Source organism: Ictalurus furcatus, chromosome 19, assembly GCF_023375685.1.
Source record: "Ictalurus furcatus strain D&B chromosome 19, Billie_1.0, whole genome shotgun sequence".
Lineage (NCBI taxonomy): Eukaryota > Metazoa > Chordata > Actinopteri > Siluriformes > Ictaluridae > Ictalurus > Ictalurus furcatus.
Window position 1 is genome coordinate 15544072 of NC_071273.1, and position 21302 is coordinate 15565373.

A 21302-nucleotide genomic window follows, 5' to 3' on the forward strand; every position below is an offset into this window, starting at 1 on the left:
GAAAAAACTCCCTGAGACGACATGAGGAAGAAACCGCGGGAAATCTGTTCATACATGTTTCGCAGAGTAAAGCTAAAAGCAGAGACACGAGCCATGGCAGAATGATCTCTCAGAGTCCACTGACGATGTGAGGGCATTTCCTAGTCATTTTCTACACTGCTGAATCAAGCAAATAAATTCAGTCATTAAGAATAGTTTTGGTCAAATACGGATTATTTCTAAACTTAAAACATTTTTGTCTTTCCGAGATTTGGAGAAGGTTATTCATGCTTTTATCACATCGTGCTTAGATTATTGTAATTCATTGTACTTCCTCAGTCATCTCTTGCTCGTCTCCAGATGGTTCAGAAGCTTACAGCTGCAAGGCTGTTGACCAAGGCAAAGAAATATGATCATGTCACTACAAATTTAGCATTGCTCCATTGGCTCCTGGTCCATTTTAGGATCCAGTTGAAGATTCTGTTCTTTGTATTTAAAACTCTTAATGATCAAGCTCCTTCTTATCTCAAAGATCTTCTTACACCACAATCAGCTAGCAGATTTTTAAGATCTTCTGATAGGCTTCTTCTGTATGTCCCTCGATCCTGTTTAAAAACTAAGGGGGATAGAGGTTTTTCAGTCGCTGCCCCTCATTTATGGAATCATTTGACGCTGGATATCCGCCTTGTACCCTCAATTACAGTTTTTAAGAAGAGGCTGAAAGCGTATCTCTTCTCCCAGGCATTTTAATCTAATTTTTTTTTTTTAAATCCTATTGTCTATTGTCTGTCTTTATTTGGTTTTATTCTGTTTTCTATTTTACTTTTCTTTCCTCTGTTCAGCACTTTGGTCCGCTTTGCTGTGCTAAATATGCTTTATAAATAAAATTGACTTACTTACTTACTTACTAAATTACTTACTTATAAAACTGTTTCTGTATTTCAGCTTTAATGTAGAAACTGTTAATATTTGATGTGTGGGAAATCTTCCTAAATCTACTATAATAAAATTCAGTAAGGCAACTGCCATCCTGACATCCTAAACATCTCATTTGGTATTTATGTTAAGCCGAGTAATCAAGTTATAATCTGCCAAAAAAGACTTCTGGAAGTGACTGAGACGTAGGAATAGCAGAACTGCATTCATGAGAATTATTTACAAAAGAAATCTAGGTCTTCCCTTTAATGAGCACACACATATACTTTACAGTATGTGTAATCATGTTTGTAAACTGTAGCGAGAGTGTCCATATTTGCTAATGATATGGTGAGGCTTTCAACTTCATTATGGAGAAACATATATCTAATAGCATTGTAAAACATTAATTTAGCCAGGCTTTGATGAACACACAGCCTCTCCACTGCAACGCATTCACATGTTTCTGTCTCTGCTGTTTGTTGTATTATTCATGCATTACATCATTGAATTTGCTTAAAAATCTCAACTAATGAGACATTCCTTCAAAAGACTCACGATCATACAGAACTGAAATAAAACTTTAAATAAACTGGGTTAAAAACAGCTTGACGAAACAGCATAGGGGCTTTGTTGATAATTATTTATGTTTTTTATGTTAAAGACATTTTCTAAAAAAAAAAACTAAAAAAAACAAAACAAATATCGTTCTATGAATGCATTGAAATGAAACGAACAATATTCATAGCTTAAAAAGTAGTCATGTGTAAAATGTCTTAAAGCAACATATATTTTTTTAAATTATTAAATAAAATAAGCTTAGGGTAAAATGCATTACCTTTTGTAACATTTAAGTGCAATGAACTGTCAAAATAAACTCAAACAATGTACAACATGTAACACTGGAAACCATGTAACCAGAAAACAAATAACATTAACAATCATATACTTAATAAATAATAAATTAATTATTAGTCATATCATATGCCTTTAAGTGGCATATGAGTCACGTTAAACGTGTGAATTAATAATGAACTAATTGATTTGAAAGAAATGGCTTGGCAGAATTTAATGTATAAATTTTTTAAAATATAAAGTTATACAACTTTTTGTTTCTGGTTATTTCTTTTTTTATTGTTGTTTTTGAGGGGAAATCGGCCAATTTGTCTCAACAACCTGCTCTTCGGTCCTCTAACCCGGTGATCCTCAAACCAGTCCTCAGGACCCTGCTGATGCACCACGTTTTTGATGTTGTTTGAGTTTGGATGCGGATAAAATGTGGAGCGTCTGGAGAGCCCTGCAGGTCTGACCCGAACTCAGTGTGGTGGAGGGCTGCAGCTGTGTTTTAATGGCCGTTCAGCTTGTGTGTAATCACGGGTATATTGTGTGTCATTAGTATCCTGTGACAGGGAGATGTCCTCATCAAAATGTCACTTAAACGCCAAACCTCTTAGCTGCTAGATCTTCAGACAGGCCAAGACCTCATCAGTTGCACAGCAGTGTAGAGAAGCTATAAAACACAATCAGGCATGCGCGCACGTGTGTGTGTGTGTGTGTGTGTGTGTGTGTGTGTGTGTGTGTGTGTGTGTAAGTGTAAGCATATGTTTCCAAAATGTTTAAAATTTGCTTTTACATATTTTACCCCTGTTGAATTGACATGGAATATTATTGTGTTTAGAAGGAATGAAATAAAAACAGACTTGGTTTTATCAAAAAGGGGTTTAATGTGTTTTCCCCACCCCAAAGATATCTAAAAAATAAAAAATAAAAAATAGAAAGTGTTAGATTGTATAAGACATTTTTTTCCAACAATACAGGGATTAGGATGTATAAATACACAAAGTGATATTTTCCTTTAAAAATATTTTAAAAACAATAAGGCATGTTAGTTTAATTGCTATTATTAAATTACATTTACAACACTTCCTCTTATATACGTTTATGAAGCTAACCCTGTCTGAGATAAGGCATGGCAGATGAGGAGGAAAAAAGTTCCTCTTCTCCATCTTCTCTTCACTTTTTCCTTTAGTGATCCTTATGAACAATGCCATTATGTTACACTTCAGAAGCATACAGTTTTAATAGTCCAGTGATGTGTGTGACCAGTGTTATAAGCATCTATAGTAAAGGCTGTACAGTAGTTTCAGAATATCAGTTCATCTCCCCCTTTTTTAAGTTTCTGAATTTCCAGGACACATAGAAGATGTGTCCCTGTGTCTAGAGGAAAAGCTGGAGATCAGTCACATACGTCAGATCCAGAAGTGTAAGAATACTGTGAACGGTGTCAAAGGTCGTCGTTGTCATCCGTGCTAAAGCTGCTCCTGCGGCTGCTCCCCTTAGACGCGTTGGGCGAAGTGGCTGAAAGCAGTGGGTCAGTCCCGAACGGAGACAGCGCCTCCTCCATGAGGAGCTCGTCCAGCCGCTGCTCCTCCTTCAGAGTGGCACTAAAGAAGTCCGTGAAGTGTGACAGCGGGTCTGAGAAGGTCGTCGAAGTGGCGTCTGCATGCTCACCAGAGGAGCTGCTGTTGCCTTCATTTCCGGCATGGAGCACAGACAGGGAGTTCCTCTGCAGGTACTCGGGGCCACTGAGCTCATCCTGTGGGTAGAGAGAAGTCTGTGCTCCAGGAGTAACCGCAGGAGCTGGAAGTGCCTGCTGCTGCTGCTGCTGTTGCTGCTGCTGTTTGACGAGGTGAGACGAGATCTCCGCTGCCCCCAGATTACTGGGCAGACCATGAGCACGAGCTTGGATCTCTAACTCCTGTCAAACACACACATATTCTCAAGCATTAGATATCAGATAGTTGTCTCTTCACTTATAATCAAAATCTTGGATCATAATTCAAGTGTCTCTGGGGTACACACTACTAAGATCTGCCCTGATCATACATCATTGATGATGAATGGAGTTGAAGCAGAACCCTAATGAGGTCTGAGGTTATTACTTTTCACTCACTCTTTCTGAATCTACTGTATACAGGAGATGACAGGATGCAGTACTCCGTTCCATACCTTCCCCCAAGAAGAAGATAGTGGGATCACTAGGACAATGCTACCTGCCATTGCATTTTGTGTAGGTAAAGGTGGTGTCAGCTATTTTTAGGTGAGAACACTTTTTGTAATATATATAGTAAAGTTCTCTTCACATGATGACAGCTATTGTTAAAAAGATCTCTGAACTGTGCAGCTGCCTCAGAAAATATGCTGTGGACCTCCAACATCAAGCCAATCAGGACAACATATGTATGAATGGCTTTCTTATAGTCGTAAATAAATATATATTGCCGTTAAAGTTAAAGGCTTGAAAAACATAGATCTGCTATTTATCATTTGTGAAATACATTCCCTGCATCCCAATTGGCATACTTATACTATGTACTAAAATTATGTACGCTTTCTGTGAAGAAAAAGAGCATGTAAGTACTGGGACATACTAACACGCCATGTAACGGAAGAGGACACTGTCAGCATAAACAAACTCCTTGTTGCATTTCAGCCTTTCTTCATTCATTATTCTTTATATAATTTATACTATATCATTTTATTTATCATTCCCCTTATTGATTTTACCACATTTTATTTACACCTCTCTAAAATGCATCCTTCAGTTCGGTCAAGCAAACAGTCACAAAGCTCTTCCTCCCTCACGCAAGGAGTTATGGGCAATATTAGCTGAAAAAGTATCCACAGTTCCACACTTTGAACATTTACCTGAAATAGTAGACCATCCGGGTACCTTTGGGATACTCATTTCAACATTTGGGAGACATTATTTCTCATCTCGGATACTATTTCGTACAGATAGTATGCCAATTGGGATGCAGGGTTTGTCTTGACGTTAGATGCAAGCCCTGTGTAGAAATCCATGTGGAAGATCAGTAGCTGCTTGATAGGGGAACTCTGGGTAATTACATTGGAGGCTAATTTGGATGTCTGTGTGTGTGTGTGTGTGTGTGTGTGTGTGTGTGTGTGTGTGAGGACTTCTGTAATATCTCTACTGCCTGCTCTTTGAGTATCTCACTACTGCGGGATTGTAATGCATAATTTCAGACAAGCGGGGACGGCAGGATTGGCTGTCCTGCATTATTAAGGTCTCATAATCTAATTCCAGGTGCATTCCTGTCCTAGTGCTCTAGCTATTAATCAGGCAATTTCCTTCAACTCCCTGTGCTTCCAATCAGAGCTTGGTTACAGACATCAGTAAGACATGGGACAGTTTCGAGGAACGTGCGATGATAGTTGTTTTGGTCCGTCTTACTCGTATTATCCACTCTTCCTTTTGGTTACTATTTTACATGAACTCTATTATCCACTTTTCCTACCTGAATCCTGAGCAGCAGTCTCCTGTTAGCCTGCTCCAGCTTCTTCTGGCGACTCTCCAGCTCTCGCGCATGTTGCTGCTCTTTCTGCAGCCACTTAATGTACTCCACCGAGGCCTTGAGGATGGTCCCTTTGTTCCAGCGCATATCACTGCCAGAGAACAGAAAAGATAACCTTTTTCACACGTGCGTCGCGTCAGCAGAACCTTCATACACAGGAATAATACCTTCACAAAAACCCTATTTTTATAGGACTAAGAAATGGTGATTTACATGGCCAATTATTCATTCTCAGACATTACATTGGCTTTGAATGGGAATTTTAATGGAATAGTTAAGTGTGTCTGCAGAAAGCCTATTCCATGGTCCTTCCGTGGTAAAAATTAATTCATGAGTAAAAATAGGTGTCATCTGAAAAAAAAAAAAAGGAATTTTGGAAGCTGAAGCTAAGTGGAGCCACTGCCAATATCATTACTTGTGAAAAGGAAGGGCGTGTGGTAAAATTGTGTCTTTCATTGGAGTAAGGTGTTGGTCTGATCAGAGCTAATCTCTTTTATCTTATGTTAATGGAATGGTGATAAAGTGAACCTTCTATTTAAATTTGATCAAAAGTTCAGTTGAGCTGGGCCACTGGATTCCCTTTCTGGAGGTTCGGTTGTGCTTAAAACTGTATTCAAATGGTCTGTGCTTTGACTTTGACCCCTTTTATCATTATTGAAACTGCCTAATGCCACTTCACACTGGGCGAGTAAAGAAAGTCCAATCAGCCTACTGCAGGAAGAGGGGTAGTTTTGTATTTTGTGCAGTGATTCCATATTTCATTTGTTTTTGAGGTTATTTATAGGCTAACAGATGAATTTAGATGAATAGATTAGAAGCAGTGAGTGGGCGGACGTGCCACTTACGGGTCATTGGACTTCGGTATCAGAGTTCCAAGCTCTTTGATTCTGTAGTTGATGTTGTATCGCCGCCTTCTTTCAACTGTCAAATGAGGAAATAAACATTATCACTATACATGCCACACACACACACACACACACACACACACACACACAAATGTATAATCAGAGCATCTTACTCAGATTGTGATTGTCTTTCTTCTGTCTCTCTTTTGCTAAGACTCTGGTGTCGTGTTCTGTTTCGAAAGAGAGAAGAGAAAAGAAGAAGGCAGGCTTTTAACAAAAACAAAAACAAAAAAAACACCAATTCAGCATTTTCATAAACCAAAAACATGTCAATGAAATTGCACTGATGGTAGATGGCAAATGACTTACTGCTAAACTCACTATTCACTACGAGCCTATTGAGCTCACAACCCTAACTGTACACATACACAGCAGTATGAGTCCTGTCCTCATTCCCATGCTTCCTCATACACCACTTCTGTGCCCTCTTCTAAAACACCTTCACTGACAATTAACTCAGCTTCGCAAAGGAAAAGTACTCCATCGTTCCGAATCCTGCTCGCGTTCTTCCAAATGATGTGATTGGAATCCGTGATTAGATTTCTCGATTCATTTCTGCTGATTCGATTCGATCGTTTACGCTGTGTGTAATCACTCTGTGTCCTGCAGCACACTTATGTGAAAAAGATAGTAAGTGACTTATTTTCCTCATTGGAGTGAAGAGTTCTTGAGGCATCCTTAACATTTCCTAAATCAATTAGCTTTAGTTGATGCACGGCTTTCACGGGGGGGGGGGGGGGGGGGGCTTGTATATACGACACAAGAGATACATCCCATCATATTCAGTTAACTGAAGCATTGAAAATGAGAAATGAGTGTAGTAAAAGAGGAAGTCGAACAATGTGTACTTTGAGTCAATGTAATATAGCCAGCAGATAGTGATCTGAAAAACACTCGAGTGTTTTTCTTGCAGATTCAACCTTGTTATGTTTAAGGCACTGGACATGGACTCAAAAGTGTTACTCTAGATGTACTCATGTTTTTACGGTGTGCATCTGTGTTTATTTTTTTAAATGATTCGAGATATTTAGGGGCCTTAAAGCAATAATTGATCTACGGCAGTCTTTCTGCAGCCGTGCTCCGTACCTGTGACTTCCATTTTAACAGAGAGCTTTGGGGGGCATGAGGGGGGTGTCAGTCCACCATGAGAGGCAGTCATACCTTGGTCACCGCCATAGACTTCCAGCATGCCGCTGTTCAGGGCCACCTTTGAAATAAACAGGAAGAGGAAGACAGGAAAGGATGAGATGAACTCTAGGAACATGTTTCATTGTCATTTATATTTCTATTAGAATATAGTAGTATTTGTATTTGTTTTACAGAACAGATTCTTTTCTCTATTTTTTCTCGTTTCTCTCCTTTTATGTTTTCAACTCAGGTCCCAGGATTGAGCATGTGAATGTATGTTATGTATGTGTGGATAAACATGTAGTTATGTATGGGATCTAATCTCAGAAGTCCCTGTCACTTGCTGACATTATAAGACCTGGATCAGACCAATCACACTTGTTCTGACATTTTGCACACGCAATATTTGACAGGTGCACTGTGCAAGAGAAAGCACCACCTGTCAGGGTTAGCCTCCTGCTGCATCTGCTCAACACGCTGCATTGTACAGTCAACACACTCCTCATACACACACTGAAGGACTAAAAATGATCCGTATTAGCTGAAGAGCTGGGCAGATACAGTGTTAGACTGTTAGCTTTGCTTTGCTGTGCATGTACGCCATTATCTCAGTAGAGGAAAATCATGCTTATCAAAAATGAAAGATTGCTACAGTCCCTTGACTCCTGGTATCGTAATCACTTCAATCCATTCCCATCTGTGTTCGTGGATATGTTGACACGTGAAGCGATGTGATGCATAGCACTGTATGACTAATTAAAATCAATTGATCCGTTTAAGCATGGTATCATTTCTGAACAAGCCCACTGGGAGTTGAGGCATTAGCCCAATCTGATGCCTCACTGCGTTGCTGAGACATAATCTGTCTTGTATTCTCTCTCTCTCTCTCTCTCTCTCTCTCTCTCTTCCTCCTGTATACTCAACATGCACACTCCCTCTCTTTTGCCCTCTGTAACACTGGACTCCTCTCCATCGCTGTCTTTTTGTGTGTGGTGGAATGCAACGTGACAGTTTCTCTTTCACTGACGCATTCCTCTCTGGTGAGTTCAGGTGTTATTATAATCACCGCTCAAGCAGTTCTTTGTCCAGGCTAAGCATCAGCAAAATGCTGCCGAATTTCTGCCCAGTCAAAGAAACACAGCGAGCACTTGTATCCCTAGACACCTGTGTATGCATTTTTATTCCTTAGCTAAATTGCACTTCTTAAGATGAACATGAACTTTTTCCACATTTGCATATTATATGCATTTCTCTCTTTGTTATCTAGTCACATTACTCTTTCTCCCTCCTGTCCTTTAGTTTTGACCCTAAATTGCCTATGAGAGAGAGTAGTGGAGGATATGTACTGTATATGAGGCCTTCACTCATTACAACTCATTTTCTGCGTACCACTCAGTTCCCTGATTGTATTAGGTGACTAATCTGTATTGTTACACAGCAAAGAACATAGTGCTGTTTAAGCCTTTTCCCCCACACACACATATCATGAACTTTGACTCTTAGTTGGATTTAATCTGACCTCACAAAAGACAAGCTCTTTTTTTCCCCCAAGCACATCAAGAATCGACATTTTGGGTTGCACTTCTGATCTTTCTAAAGAGATTTATCAAAGCAGACTAGTCTAAAACCTCCACTGATTTGTGTTGCTGTAATTTAATTAATTAGAGTCTCATCATTTCTTAATTCTTATTCTGTAATTTTCAGAAAATGTTCGTATTAATAGAAATGACAGTGGTTAAGTTCGATTTTCAGAAGCAAGTTCGCTGATCCACATGCTTAAAGAATGAATATAATTCATACTCACATTATTTTGCATTATGATGCTAGGCTCCATACACTCCAAGCTCCCATCATTGAACCCAGATTCAAATCCAATGAGATCATCAATAACTTCATCTACTGGAAACTAAAGGAAAACAATGATTACAGTGTAGCGTATTTGCCATGCTCAAATGTCCCTTTTTAGCTTTATCTACAAAGGTTAATAGTCATTAAATCAATGAAGAGTAGAACAGTGCAGAGGAAAAGATATGCTGCTTCCTAATCCAATAACAAGCATTTCATCATCTCCACACAAGAAGACTGCAGCATGATGGAAATGCCTCATCAGATTAGTGAGACCTTTTACTTTGGTATTGATCAGTGATACATGTTTGATGTTATTGATGAATGGTGTGGGGGAGAATGGGGGTTGGAGCATGGTACTCACCTCAGTGTCGTGGCTGCTGGCGAGGGTGAAGAGGGTGACGGGACTGCCAGGTGTGCTGTTGTCGCTGACAGGTGTCATATGGCCATTGCGCATGACAGGCATTGTGCCTAGGGCCTGGCCTGGGTGTGGGTGGGCCTGGCCAGGAAGCTTGGTGCCTAAAGTCAGGTACTGTTTGACCTGCTGGGCCTGAGCTTGGTGGAGGTGGTACTTGGAGGTCTCCAGGTGGTTCTGAACCTGTGGATTGAAAGGCATGGCCAGTATTACACATTGTTCTTTCAGGCTTATAAATTTACATTTTGCACAAATAACATGGAATAGTCATTTTATGAGAAGGCACCATATAAACATCTCTTATTAACTTTTTTTTTTTTTTTTCGCTAAAAACAGATTTAACTTATTACAAAACATTTAAAATTCTGTAATAAAATGTTAGGATGTAAATGGTAGTCAACTCCCTCCAACCTGATGTCTGAGGCCATTTCTCAAGCTGAATCTTAAAGCCATCCATACCGGACCTTCAACCACAGATAGCTTCAAAAATATAAGTCAAAAAAATGTCCTTACACTGGCAACTTGGGCTCCGTCTCGCATCATGTAGTAGCTACAATCAGATAAATGTGGCATTCTCAGAACCCGCGTGTCCTCTGCAGCTCTGACAAGGAACTCTAGTAGGATCCGAGGCTAAAGTTATCTGCTGAGTGGATATGTTGTGACTCTCTCCTCCTCTACAGCACTCTTTATAAACTGACTGGGTGTAGTAAAAGACCTAATTAACAGGGAGGCTGGCTTGCCCTTTTATGGCCTAGTGTGGTAATCACCTCAAACAGAGAGTCATCAGAATACTGATCTGGTTGGTTTGATCACCATGGGATTCCTGTGTTTTGTCTATATTACCAATTCAAGAGGACCGCCTTATTCTGTTTGTGCGACGTAGCCAGTCCCCAAACTGTCCCCCTACAACCCTCTTCCACTTCTGCTTCAGGGGCTCGAAAACAAATGCTGCTTGTTGTGTGTGGTTTCTCACTAACCCCAGGGCTCATCTTAGACACAGCGCTCTGAGGACCCATTGTCCTCTGTCAGTTCTCAAAAACTAACTGTCAAGAACCGAACCCTTATCTTATTTTAGTCCATAACACATCGTAAAACTATATATAGGATGGACGTATTCACTTTTTGAGAGACCAGAATGACCCCGTTTTGTCTTCGTGTTGTCTGAGTTCACAAAGGGCCAGCTGTGAAGTTACCCAATGGCAGCTGAGGCTATTTCTAGAACATCCAAAAATAACTTTTATTGCCATGGGACTAAAAATATACTCGGTGAATGTCAGGCTTATTTTGTCTAATTTGACATGACTTTCTGAAAAAATGACTTTACAATCAGGATTATTTGTATGTTGTAATGTTGAGAGTTCTTTCACTTCTTTCACAGAACTTTCTGGAGTTCTGTGAAACATCTGGTGTACATCTCTCTTTTTTTTTTTATTTTACATGAATCAGATTTTTCTCTGTAAGAAAAGGGTTGCCCAGTGTTTCAGGATGATATGTCTAGTAAACTTGGTGGCAGGGATGTTCACGCTGCCAGTGGTTTTGGAGGAGTGAATCCTTTCCTGTCTTGTATTATTATAAATGTAAGAGATACAGATATAGTAATAGGAATTTGATTCCAGCTGCAGGCCTGGAGAATGAAATGTTATGTGTGAAGGTATGCAATCATGATATCATGATAACAGGCTAAAGAGGGCAATTGAGCTGATGAGTAATATATAAATATATAAAATATTTTGAAAAGTTTGAAAAGTCTTCAGTACTGCAAAGAAAATGTCATATGCTTCTTCACAGGGAAAAAAAAAACTGTTAATTTTCTACATCTACTAAACCAATGCAAAATTGTATTTGCAATAGAAAACAACAGGTTTGCTTAATTTAAGAGTAGTTGAGCTGGTAGACCTCCAAATATAGAAACACTACAAAAGGTTTTTTTTTATTTCTTTTATTCCATATTAACTGTGCAACAATACAGAAGATTTTGTACCGGGGATGCACAACTGTAGCTTCATAACTTCATTTTGTTTAATGAACTCACTCAGATAAGTAAAGCTGCACTGGCTGTGTGCAGAGATAAGCTGATAGGACAGAATAAACACACACACACATACACACACACATACACACATACACACACATACTTTCACCAGTGTAATATGACAGCCTCTGTCTTAAAATTATGTCTCAAGTTGTGCCCTTAGGTTTAGGACACTACAAGTCATATTTACACATAGTAGTTAAATATTAAGGTACTAAAAATAATGGCATGCTGCAAACTTGAAATCTAATTACTAATAAGATCTCCTGCTTAATCTCCATCCACAGTGTAATTATATTTCATGTCTTGCACAAGTCAATCCAGCAGTTTGTTCTTTAATATGATATTCCTAAATTCCATGAGAAGGAATAATCACTAAAGAGTGACAGACGTAAATAAAGGACTATTTGCATTACCTTATTGATTTCTAGCTTCTAGAAATGTTAGTCCAAACACCAGGCTTCCAGACCGGCACTGAGTGTGAACTGGAAGTGGGAATGTAATCTATATTATGATGCAGACGTTGCTCAACTGTTTCAGTATTAGCCAAGTTCTTGTTTCACTTCAGGTCAAGTTATGAAACACTAGGGTGGGTGATTATCACTAACTGTAGAAATCATGGACATACCTTAACACCCACAGGACATCAAATAAACTTCTCTCAGCCTGGATACAGTTTTCATGGCACATTATACAGCACAGCTAAATGTACATTACTTGTATAGAATGAATATAATTAATGCTATATGGTTTGTTCTCAAGAAGTGTATGGGACACATTGTGTTCAGTCAGAGACATACAGAATCGTTGCACCACAAAGTTTTCTAAAGGGAAGAGAAAGTACAGCAGGAATTTTAAAAAAAAAAATGTGAAATTCATTAACCCAAGTTTTCTCAGTTTTCCTTCCTATTTATTTATTTGCATATATGTTTTTATTTACATATTATTTTACATATTTATGTATGTAAAAGTGTTATATAGTGCAAATATATCACTATTATTATTATTATTATTATTATTATTATTACTATTACTATTATTAAAACACTTTAAACACTTTTAATATTGTAAGGATGCCCGTCTCATCAAGTAAAATCACATTATAAGCTAAGTCTGAAATCCAATAAGCACTTTATTCTTCCTTTTTTTATTCCTACAGATGAAATTTTATTTGTTTGTCTTTGCTATGAATATATATATATATATATATATATATATATATATATATATATATATATATATATATATATATATATGCACACACACACACACACACACACACACACACACACACAGTACTGTGCAAAAGTTTTTGGCACATGCAAAGAAATGCTATGGAGCAAAGATGCCTTCAGAATAATTTAATTAAATGATTCTACATTTTAAAGAAAAAATGTGGTAAAGAGCAGTAAACTCTAATAAATGAAACAAAGTCGATATTTGGTGTTATAAAGCCTTCATTGTGTATTTTGTCTGAAAAGTGTCTCTTAACTAATATGCTGCTTTCTTTACTGACATACAAACATTTTTCTGTAACATTTAATTTTGTGCTAGAAAACTAATGTTTGGGAATATAAAATGTTTTTTGTACTGACTTGACACCGTAGAAGTCATAAATTAATAATCTATAACTAAGTTTGTACTAATAAAATAAGGTGCCTAAAATCTTTGCACAGCACTGTATATAATAGGGCAGTGGTAGCTCAGTTTGCCTTTTATATATATATATATATATATATATATATATATATATATATATATATATATATATATATATATATAAAATCAAAAAATGGTGGATTGCACATTGGAGAATAAAAAGAAGGAAATTGATTCTGTAAGAAATGGAAAACATTGGAATTGCGTTTGGAAAAGATTTTTTTGGAACTGTATATGTTTATATATATTTTAAATATTTTAACACTTCAATATGTTTGCAGTATAAGTGATTTTTGTGTAAAAGCCGTGGTTTTGTGAAGATAGTTTCAGTATCGTATTGTTATCAGGAAAAAATGGTATCATGCCATCTTTCATATAAATTATACATTTACATTTACATTTACATTTATTCACTTAGCAGACGCTTTTATCCAAAGCGACTTACAAATGAGAAAAATACATGCAAATACAGTCCCCTCTGAAACTATTGGAACAGCAAGACCAGTTTTTTTGTTTGTTTTTTTAGACTGAAGACGTTTGGGTTTGTGATCAAAAAATGAATATGAGATGAGAGTTTAGGATTTCAGTTTTTATTTCCTGGTATTTACTTCTAGTTAAACAACATAAAACGTAGAACCTTTTGCGTCAAACCACCCAATTTTAGGCGAGCAAAAAATATTGTAACATGTGACTGACAGGTGTTTCTTATTACCCAGGTGTGTCCTGATAGATTGATTGTTTAAACAATAAATAGCTCTGAGCATCTTCTCTTGGTTTTAGCCTTCAGTTTCACTGTCATTAAAAAGGATTAACCAATATGAAGACCAGAGAGCTGTCTATTAGAGAAAAGCAAGCAATTTTGAAGCTAGGAAAAGAGGGAAAATCAATAAGAGGCATTGCACAAACATTGGGCATATCCAATACAATAATTTGGAATATCCTGAAAAAGAAAGAAACTACTGGTGTACTGAGCAACAGACACCGAATGGGTCGGCCAAGGAAAAACAACAGCAGCTAATGACAGAAACATTGTGGGAGCTGTGAAGAAAACCCAAAAACAATAGTCAGTGACTTCACCAACAACCTCCACAGGGCAGGGGTGAAGGTATCACAATCCACTGCTCGAAGAAGACTTAGAGAGCAGAAATGTAGAGGCCATACCACAAGATGCAAACCACTCATCAGCAGTAAGAGTCAGAAAGCCAGATTGGAATTCACAAAGAAATACAGAGTTCTGCAACCAAAATTAACCTCTACCAAAGTGATGGAAAGGCCAAAGTATGGAGAAAGGAAGGATCTGCTCATGACCCAAAACACACAAGCTCATCTGTGAAACATGGTGGAGGTGGTCTCTTGGCTTGGGCTTGTATGGCTGCTTCTGGAACAGACTCAGTAATCTTTATTGTAGATAATGTATGATGATAGCAGTAGAATGAATTCAGACGCCTACAGAAACATTCTGTCTGCCAATTTACAGAGAAATTCATCCAGATTAATCTGGACTAACTTTATCATGCAGTAAGACACTGATCCAAAACACACTGCCAACTCAACAATGGACTTTATCAGGAGGGAAAAAGTGGAAGGTTTTAGACAGGCCAAGTCAATCACCAGACCTTAACCATATTGAGCAGCATTTCACCTCCTGAAGAGGAGACTGAAGGGAGAAACCCCTCTAAACAAACAACAACTGAAACAAGCTGCAGTAAAAGCATCACAAAAGAAAAAAACAACAATTTGGTGATCATTGAGTTGGTGGCTTGATGCAGTTATTGAAAGTAATATTTTTAAAGTGTTTTTTGTGTGAAAGCCATGGTTTTGTGCAGGTTGGGTTTTAGCTGGGTAATTTTCCCATATTTCCTAGTACTTCAGTTAAAATCATTTTAAAGCATAATAGGATGGATATCAATATTGACTGATGCTCAAGGTTTCAGTATCAGTATTGGGGGTAACTGTAACAGTATCAGGTAAATTCACATTATAAGTGAAAAACTGAATGAAATTTATAAACATCAAATCAGTTCAATAACTACTTTATATTAATAATGCACATAAACAGCCACAATTGAGGAAATACCATGTTCAGTGTGTGGTTTTTTTTAATTTACAATCAGGTGAACTCATATAGCTAGAAATTTTTTCAAAATCTCTGCAGCTTGTTAGTTCCCCATTGCTAACACACACACACACACACACACACACACACACACACACACACGCATGTACGCACACACACACACACACACACACACACACACACACACACACACACACACATAGAGATACACATAAACCTCATTAAGGTACAGACTTTCAATACATAACCAAGCCTTGCAAATAACACAGATCTCTCTCTGTCTGTATCTGCAGCTACCTACCGGCAGCAGCTGGACCTCAGTGAGGGAGATGACTTTGACTACACAACGATGGCTCATGGCTCCAGCAGAAGTATTCAGCTACACAACCTCTATCTTTGACACACAATCCCAATGTCTATACACTGAAACCTCAATGAAGAAGGAGTTGCAGTGAGTCAGTCTGCTGGGTGTGCAGTCAGGAACAGAAAGTAGAAAGATGAGTGTGTGTGTGTGTGTGTGTGTGTGTGTGTGTGTGTGTGTGTGTGTTATTTTCCTGAACAGTGTATGTTAAAAGCCAAGCCAGGGAAGGAAGACATGACACATCAGCGTTCTCAGCACCCAGGCTTCCTCTGCGAGGTTTTACTCCACCACTAACTATTAGCCAAAGGCCTGACAGAGGCAAAATTTTTCGATGGCTGAAAGCAGAGGAACAAGGGACGAACGGGTTGGGAAGTGGAGGGGGGTGTTGTGTTCTAGGATCTTTCCTTTCTGCCTGTACACATTTTCTTACTCAGCACATTCCAGTCACAGGTTATCTCCCTGACACACACCTCTGTGCAGAAAGCACACTCATGCACTATATACAACATCACATAAACACGCTAGCAAAAAATTATTTAAAGGGGATTTCCTGGCACACATACTCATTCACTAGAGGTCACATGGTGCATGACATTGCTCTGGATACAGAACATGGAAGAGTGAGGGTTTGAGTTTGTATCTGAGCACAGTAATAAGAAAATCCAGATGGTTTGACAATATTTCAGAGACATTGGGGATGCATTTCCACAGCATGGAAAACATTATGCTGTGCTGTATTTTAATCACTGAGTCATACTGAATTTGATCAGTGCACAGCTGATGAGGCTTGGGTGATAATAACAGCCATGAAAAGGCCGTAATTGCGTTACACGATCAACAGTGTGATGGATGACATTGCAGTCATTACACTTTACATGCCTGATAAAGTGTAGAGCTCTTTCCTCAGTGTTCAGATGTTGTATTTTTTTTATTGCTAAAATTAAATATTTCTACTTTTTTTGTTTCTTGAAATGATAGAAATGCTGAGGAAGGTTTCTGACAATACACAAGAAAGGCTTTGAATATGCACAGTGCTGTACTGTGCGTGTTTGTGTGTGTGCGTGTGTGTGTGTGTGTGTGGCATGTATAGTGATAATGTTCATTTTCTCATTTGACAGTTGAAAGAAGGCGGCGATACAACATCAACTACAGAATCAAAGAGCTTGGAACTCTGATACCGAAGTCCAATGACCCGTAAGTGGCACCTCCGCCCCCTCACTGCTTCTAATCTATTCATCTAAATTCATCTGTTAGCCTATAAATAACCTCAAAAACAAACTAAATATGGAATAAGTGCACAAAATACAAAACTGCCCCTCTTCCTACATTTATTCCTATGTTTAGCCATGCCAAAAGTACTAGTTAGCCATTTTCTCCCTCGCTCTCTCATGTCCCAGCATGACAGCTCACCTTTGTTAGTCCCGCACACAGCGTGCATAAAACATGAGCTACTTCCTGTAAAAGTTGGTCTGCTTCTAAGACAAGACTTCAAAGTCCAGCTCACACATCTGAGGTCTGTTTTATCCAAGTAGAAAAGGAATGCATAATAGCAGGTGCACTTTAATGATTTATATCAAAATTAAATATTACACCAATTTTTACTTTATTACGGGAATGCTGGTCCGTTCTCTCCACTGCATTTATCAACAAAGAGTAAGATACATATATAAAATGCATATATACACATATTATGTAACAGATCTAAAATGCATATATAGACATGTACTTTGGTGTATAGAATATGATACGATGAATATGATTTTTATTTGTACCCTTAAACAGGCATTACATGTGCAGGTCATTTTCAAATAATTACAACAAGACAAAAGAACATTACATACAATATGTATTATATAAACAGCTTCATCCACTGCTGAGAGGTTTTTGTACGCTTTGGCAGAAAACAGGAAGTCAGTCCAGCCAGACTTTTCAGAAATGCTGCAATTAGCACTAATGTGATTTTTGCCCTAAATCAATTAAACTGTGCCCGTGTCAAAGCCAACAAGGCAAGCCGTTCACAGGAACACCTTAGAGGAATGCCTCTCTTCTTTCCCAGCTACACAGCCAGATCTAATTGTGGCCTTAGGACATGCATGCCAGTGATCAGATCAAGACTGCCGCCAGCAACTGAAATACATGTTCGTAGACATACAAGGATCCATAAAATAAAGAAAGCTAAGGTCACAGCAAGACCCCGCTCCATAAATTACCTTTGATAATCTACAAAAAGCATTGAAGCACCTCAACACTGCGGCAAAAACTGCAACTGAAAATCATCACTCAGACATGCACACTCAGCGTTAGTTATTATGCACGTGTACATGTCCCACATCCTCATTTTTGTCATTCAAGTTTTAGTTGTACTAATATAATCAAAAGACTGCATGATTTGTCCATAGTTTATTGTTTAATAAAGTACAGCCAGGCATTCATCAGTTCATCCAAAATGATCATGTCTAGCCATTTAATTTGTGTACAATTCCATTTCCAAATTTATATCTTGCACTCTAAAAAAAATTGTCGGGGGGGGGGATTATAAAGCGTTCTCAAGTTGGTTTCTCTGGGGAACCTTTGAAGGAGTTCATATTTACTACATATTGCAATATTTTGAGAGTCTGCTCAAAGCAGTGCATTTGTGAAGTCCCATAATGTCCCAATATAAGCAGTAGAAAGAGAAACTATAGAAACAGAAGATTTCCCTTTCAGGTTCAGAGCAGAAACCCTTTAGTAACCTCAAACACATGAGAAACCCTTTTCCAAGAGTGTGTCTTATATTTGAAGGCTTAAAAATATGAGATTATTTTGAGCACATTACTCGTCTGGTTGATGTTTTATATCCAGTTCAGCTTACAGTTGAGCAGTTGAAGGTTAAGGGACATGCTCAATCAAAGACTGGTATTTTAACTCACAACCATTAGGTCAGGAGTCTGAAGATCCACAACCGCACACATTCATTGATTTTGACCTAACATACATCATATCTCAAAAACATGCCATGTGGCTTATTTATGCTAAATTGTCCCTAGATGTCAATGTGTGTGCATGGTGGCCCACACAGAATTGCCGTGCTATCCAGGGTCTATTTCCGCTTCATGCCCAGTATTCACGGAATACACTCCAAACCCAATGCCACCCAAGTGAATGAATGAATGATACACACACACCCTTTTCATTAAGATCCTGTTTAAAATCTACCTAAGTTATTTCAGAAATTTATCAGAGATTGTTTACTTTTCAGGCAACATTAATTGTATTAGTAGGAGTATAAACATACACACACACACAGACACACCTTCACCCTGATGCCACAAACAGAAAGTAACTATAAATGGCCCCGCACTTTCTTCCCAGCTTATTATGTCAGTGTGCCCCAAAGATGTCACTTAAAACAGCGGCCTGAATCTGTATGATGATCCCAAAACTATAAGGAAGAATGTCACATACAAGTTATTTTTCCTGTCATGTGTAATCTCCATCTTAAGATTTCAGTGTCATCCAGGATTCTCACTGTTTCTCCATTCTGACCCTCCCCTGTGTACTGGTCCCACTTCAAATTCTACAAAGTGACCAGACCAGTGTGTCATATGTCTTCCCCTCACATACCGGGTCCATAAACAGCACTGAGCGCCTGCAGTACAAAGGCTTATGGGTAAGCTGTTCATTTAAAAGGAGCACTTTATCTGGACTTAGCCAAATCACTGGCTTCTAACAACAAAATGGATTGCTACGGTCTGTGCGTAATACCTTAATGTGGAGAGATTTGGTATGGTCGAGAAGAATATGAATGTCAGGGATGAGCACAGGAGGAAGTTGAGATGGTTTTATGGCTTTTTGGACTACATTGTTTGATTAAAGCTTTTATTTTTTTATTGCAACTGAGTGCAACATCAGGAAAGCATGAGTAGATGCATTCACTCCTTCAGGAAAAATACTGCAAACAACATATTTACACTCATTAAGGTGAAAGTCAGTATAGCTTATATACAAGTCTGTAATCATCAATCTTAAAAAGCTTCAATGCAATTATTTTAATTCTAAATGTCAAGAAAGATTAAATAAGATGAAAAATTGCACCATAAAATCCATTCTGCAAAGGGGATGTTGATTTGTGCTGGATGGAAGATCAGTTTGAACCGGCCTTAGAAGTCTGTTTCTAATATCATCTAAATGGATCCTGACAAATTCACAAGCCAGCTGAAATTCTGTTGACGATGATAAAAAAAAATATACATACAAGACAACATTATCACAGCTATTTCCCTTATTTAAGTGTCACTTTCAATCCTGATCTGTTTTAATCCTGATAGTTCCTCTGACCTTTGTTCAAGAATTAAGTCAAATAGATGTAACTCTTTGCAAGTGCACACAAAGTGCATTTACTGTATGGACTAAATGTTTTAAGTGCTGTTCAAAAGTTTTGGCTGAACTGTTACAGCTGTAATTAAATTGCAGGAAATTAACAAATTAAATAATGCAGTAGGCAGTTAATGAGAACTAAGCAGAAAATTTAATCAAATTTGACCTTACCCGAACTAATAATACACAGTTTGGGTTAGGACAAAGGATTGCTTGTGCTGTAGCTTTTCAAGTGTGTGTGTGTGTGTGCATGTGTGTGTGTGTGTGTGTTCCACTCTGAGGTCATGCTGTTAAGAGTTTTGTAGCCAAGTGTGCAACAATAGCTTTTGGTTATGCTTGTGACACTGCATTTACAGTGAACTGAAATCTCCACACACACACACACACACACACACACACACACACACAGAAGAGTGATGTGTTTATGCATAGTTCTGTTCTAATGTCTCCTTTTCAGTCACTGCATGACTTCTTGGGTTCTTCTTAAACTCTGAACTTTGACCCGTTCTCAGCTTGCTACAGCCTATTTTTAAATCTAAAAACATATAATCAGTTAAATCGCTTTTTTATATGCAAACTATGCATAATATTTATAGAGACCTATTAAAGACCTATTAATTGTCCAGTGTGCTTTGAAATCAATCAAATTGAATCTGAAATTGAAATACTACAAAGCTCTATGTTTCAACCTGTCTCGCTTTTTCTAAACTGATTAATCAGCTGGGACTGAGTTTCATTTGAGACAATAGAGAGGAAGATGAGAAAAAAAGATGTCCAAAGCCTCTTATTTATAAGGCAGGTATAAAACCTACTGCATGGAGTTCCTTTTGCATTAAATATGCTCAAGTGTCCCATGGATTCTCAGATTTATCAGTTTGTCTCTTTTGTTGTTTTCCCCCTGTTTTTCAACTCCATATGTCAGGATCTCAGCAGTGCTAGTTCTAAAATGATGTCTCTCTCACGCTTTCACCAACACGCATTGATAAGTCAATCAGCTGGAGGAAATCCAACATTCCTGACAGACTATTTCTTTAAAGTTTACTCGGAGCTTTGCTCCAGCGTGAGGCTAACATGGCATGACACCTCTCTTTTTATCCCCCCAGGATGCCCCTCAGACCAAAAGCCAAACTTCAGACATGTTGGACTATTAGTTACCTGACATGACTCTCAGGTTTGGAAAATTTCTGAAGTTAAGTCAGATCAAGGTTGGATTGTGAGGACGGCTTGTCTGCTGAATCTCAACCTCATCACGTG

At 38.2% G+C, this 21302-nt stretch overlaps 1 protein-coding gene across 3 annotated transcripts; it reads right to left on the minus strand.

Annotated features, from left to right (window-relative positions):
* Nucleotides 1–2602: 2602 nt before the first annotated feature.
* tfec (transcription factor EC) lies at nucleotides 2603–15979 on the minus strand. Of its 3 annotated transcripts, none has more exons than XM_053650481.1 (8): nucleotides 15633–15979; nucleotides 9513–9746; nucleotides 9108–9209; nucleotides 7262–7382; nucleotides 6289–6345; nucleotides 6116–6191; nucleotides 5214–5361; nucleotides 2603–3652 (listed from the first exon to the last, which is right to left on the minus strand). In XM_053650481.1, exons 1-8 carry the CDS (start codon nucleotides 15687–15689, stop codon nucleotides 3179–3181), a joined length of 1269 nt encoding a protein of 422 aa, XP_053506456.1. In that variant the 5' UTR covers nucleotides 15690–15979; the 3' UTR covers nucleotides 2603–3178. The 3 variants fall into 3 exon arrangements, with proteins under 3 accessions (XP_053506456.1, XP_053506457.1, XP_053506455.1); XM_053650482.1 differs by lacking the exon at nucleotides 15633–15979 and adding an exon at nucleotides 10077–10661 and having other exon boundaries at nucleotides 7337–7382; XM_053650480.1 differs by lacking the exon at nucleotides 15633–15979 and adding an exon at nucleotides 10077–10661.
* Between the last annotated feature and the right edge of the window lie 5323 nt (nucleotides 15980–21302).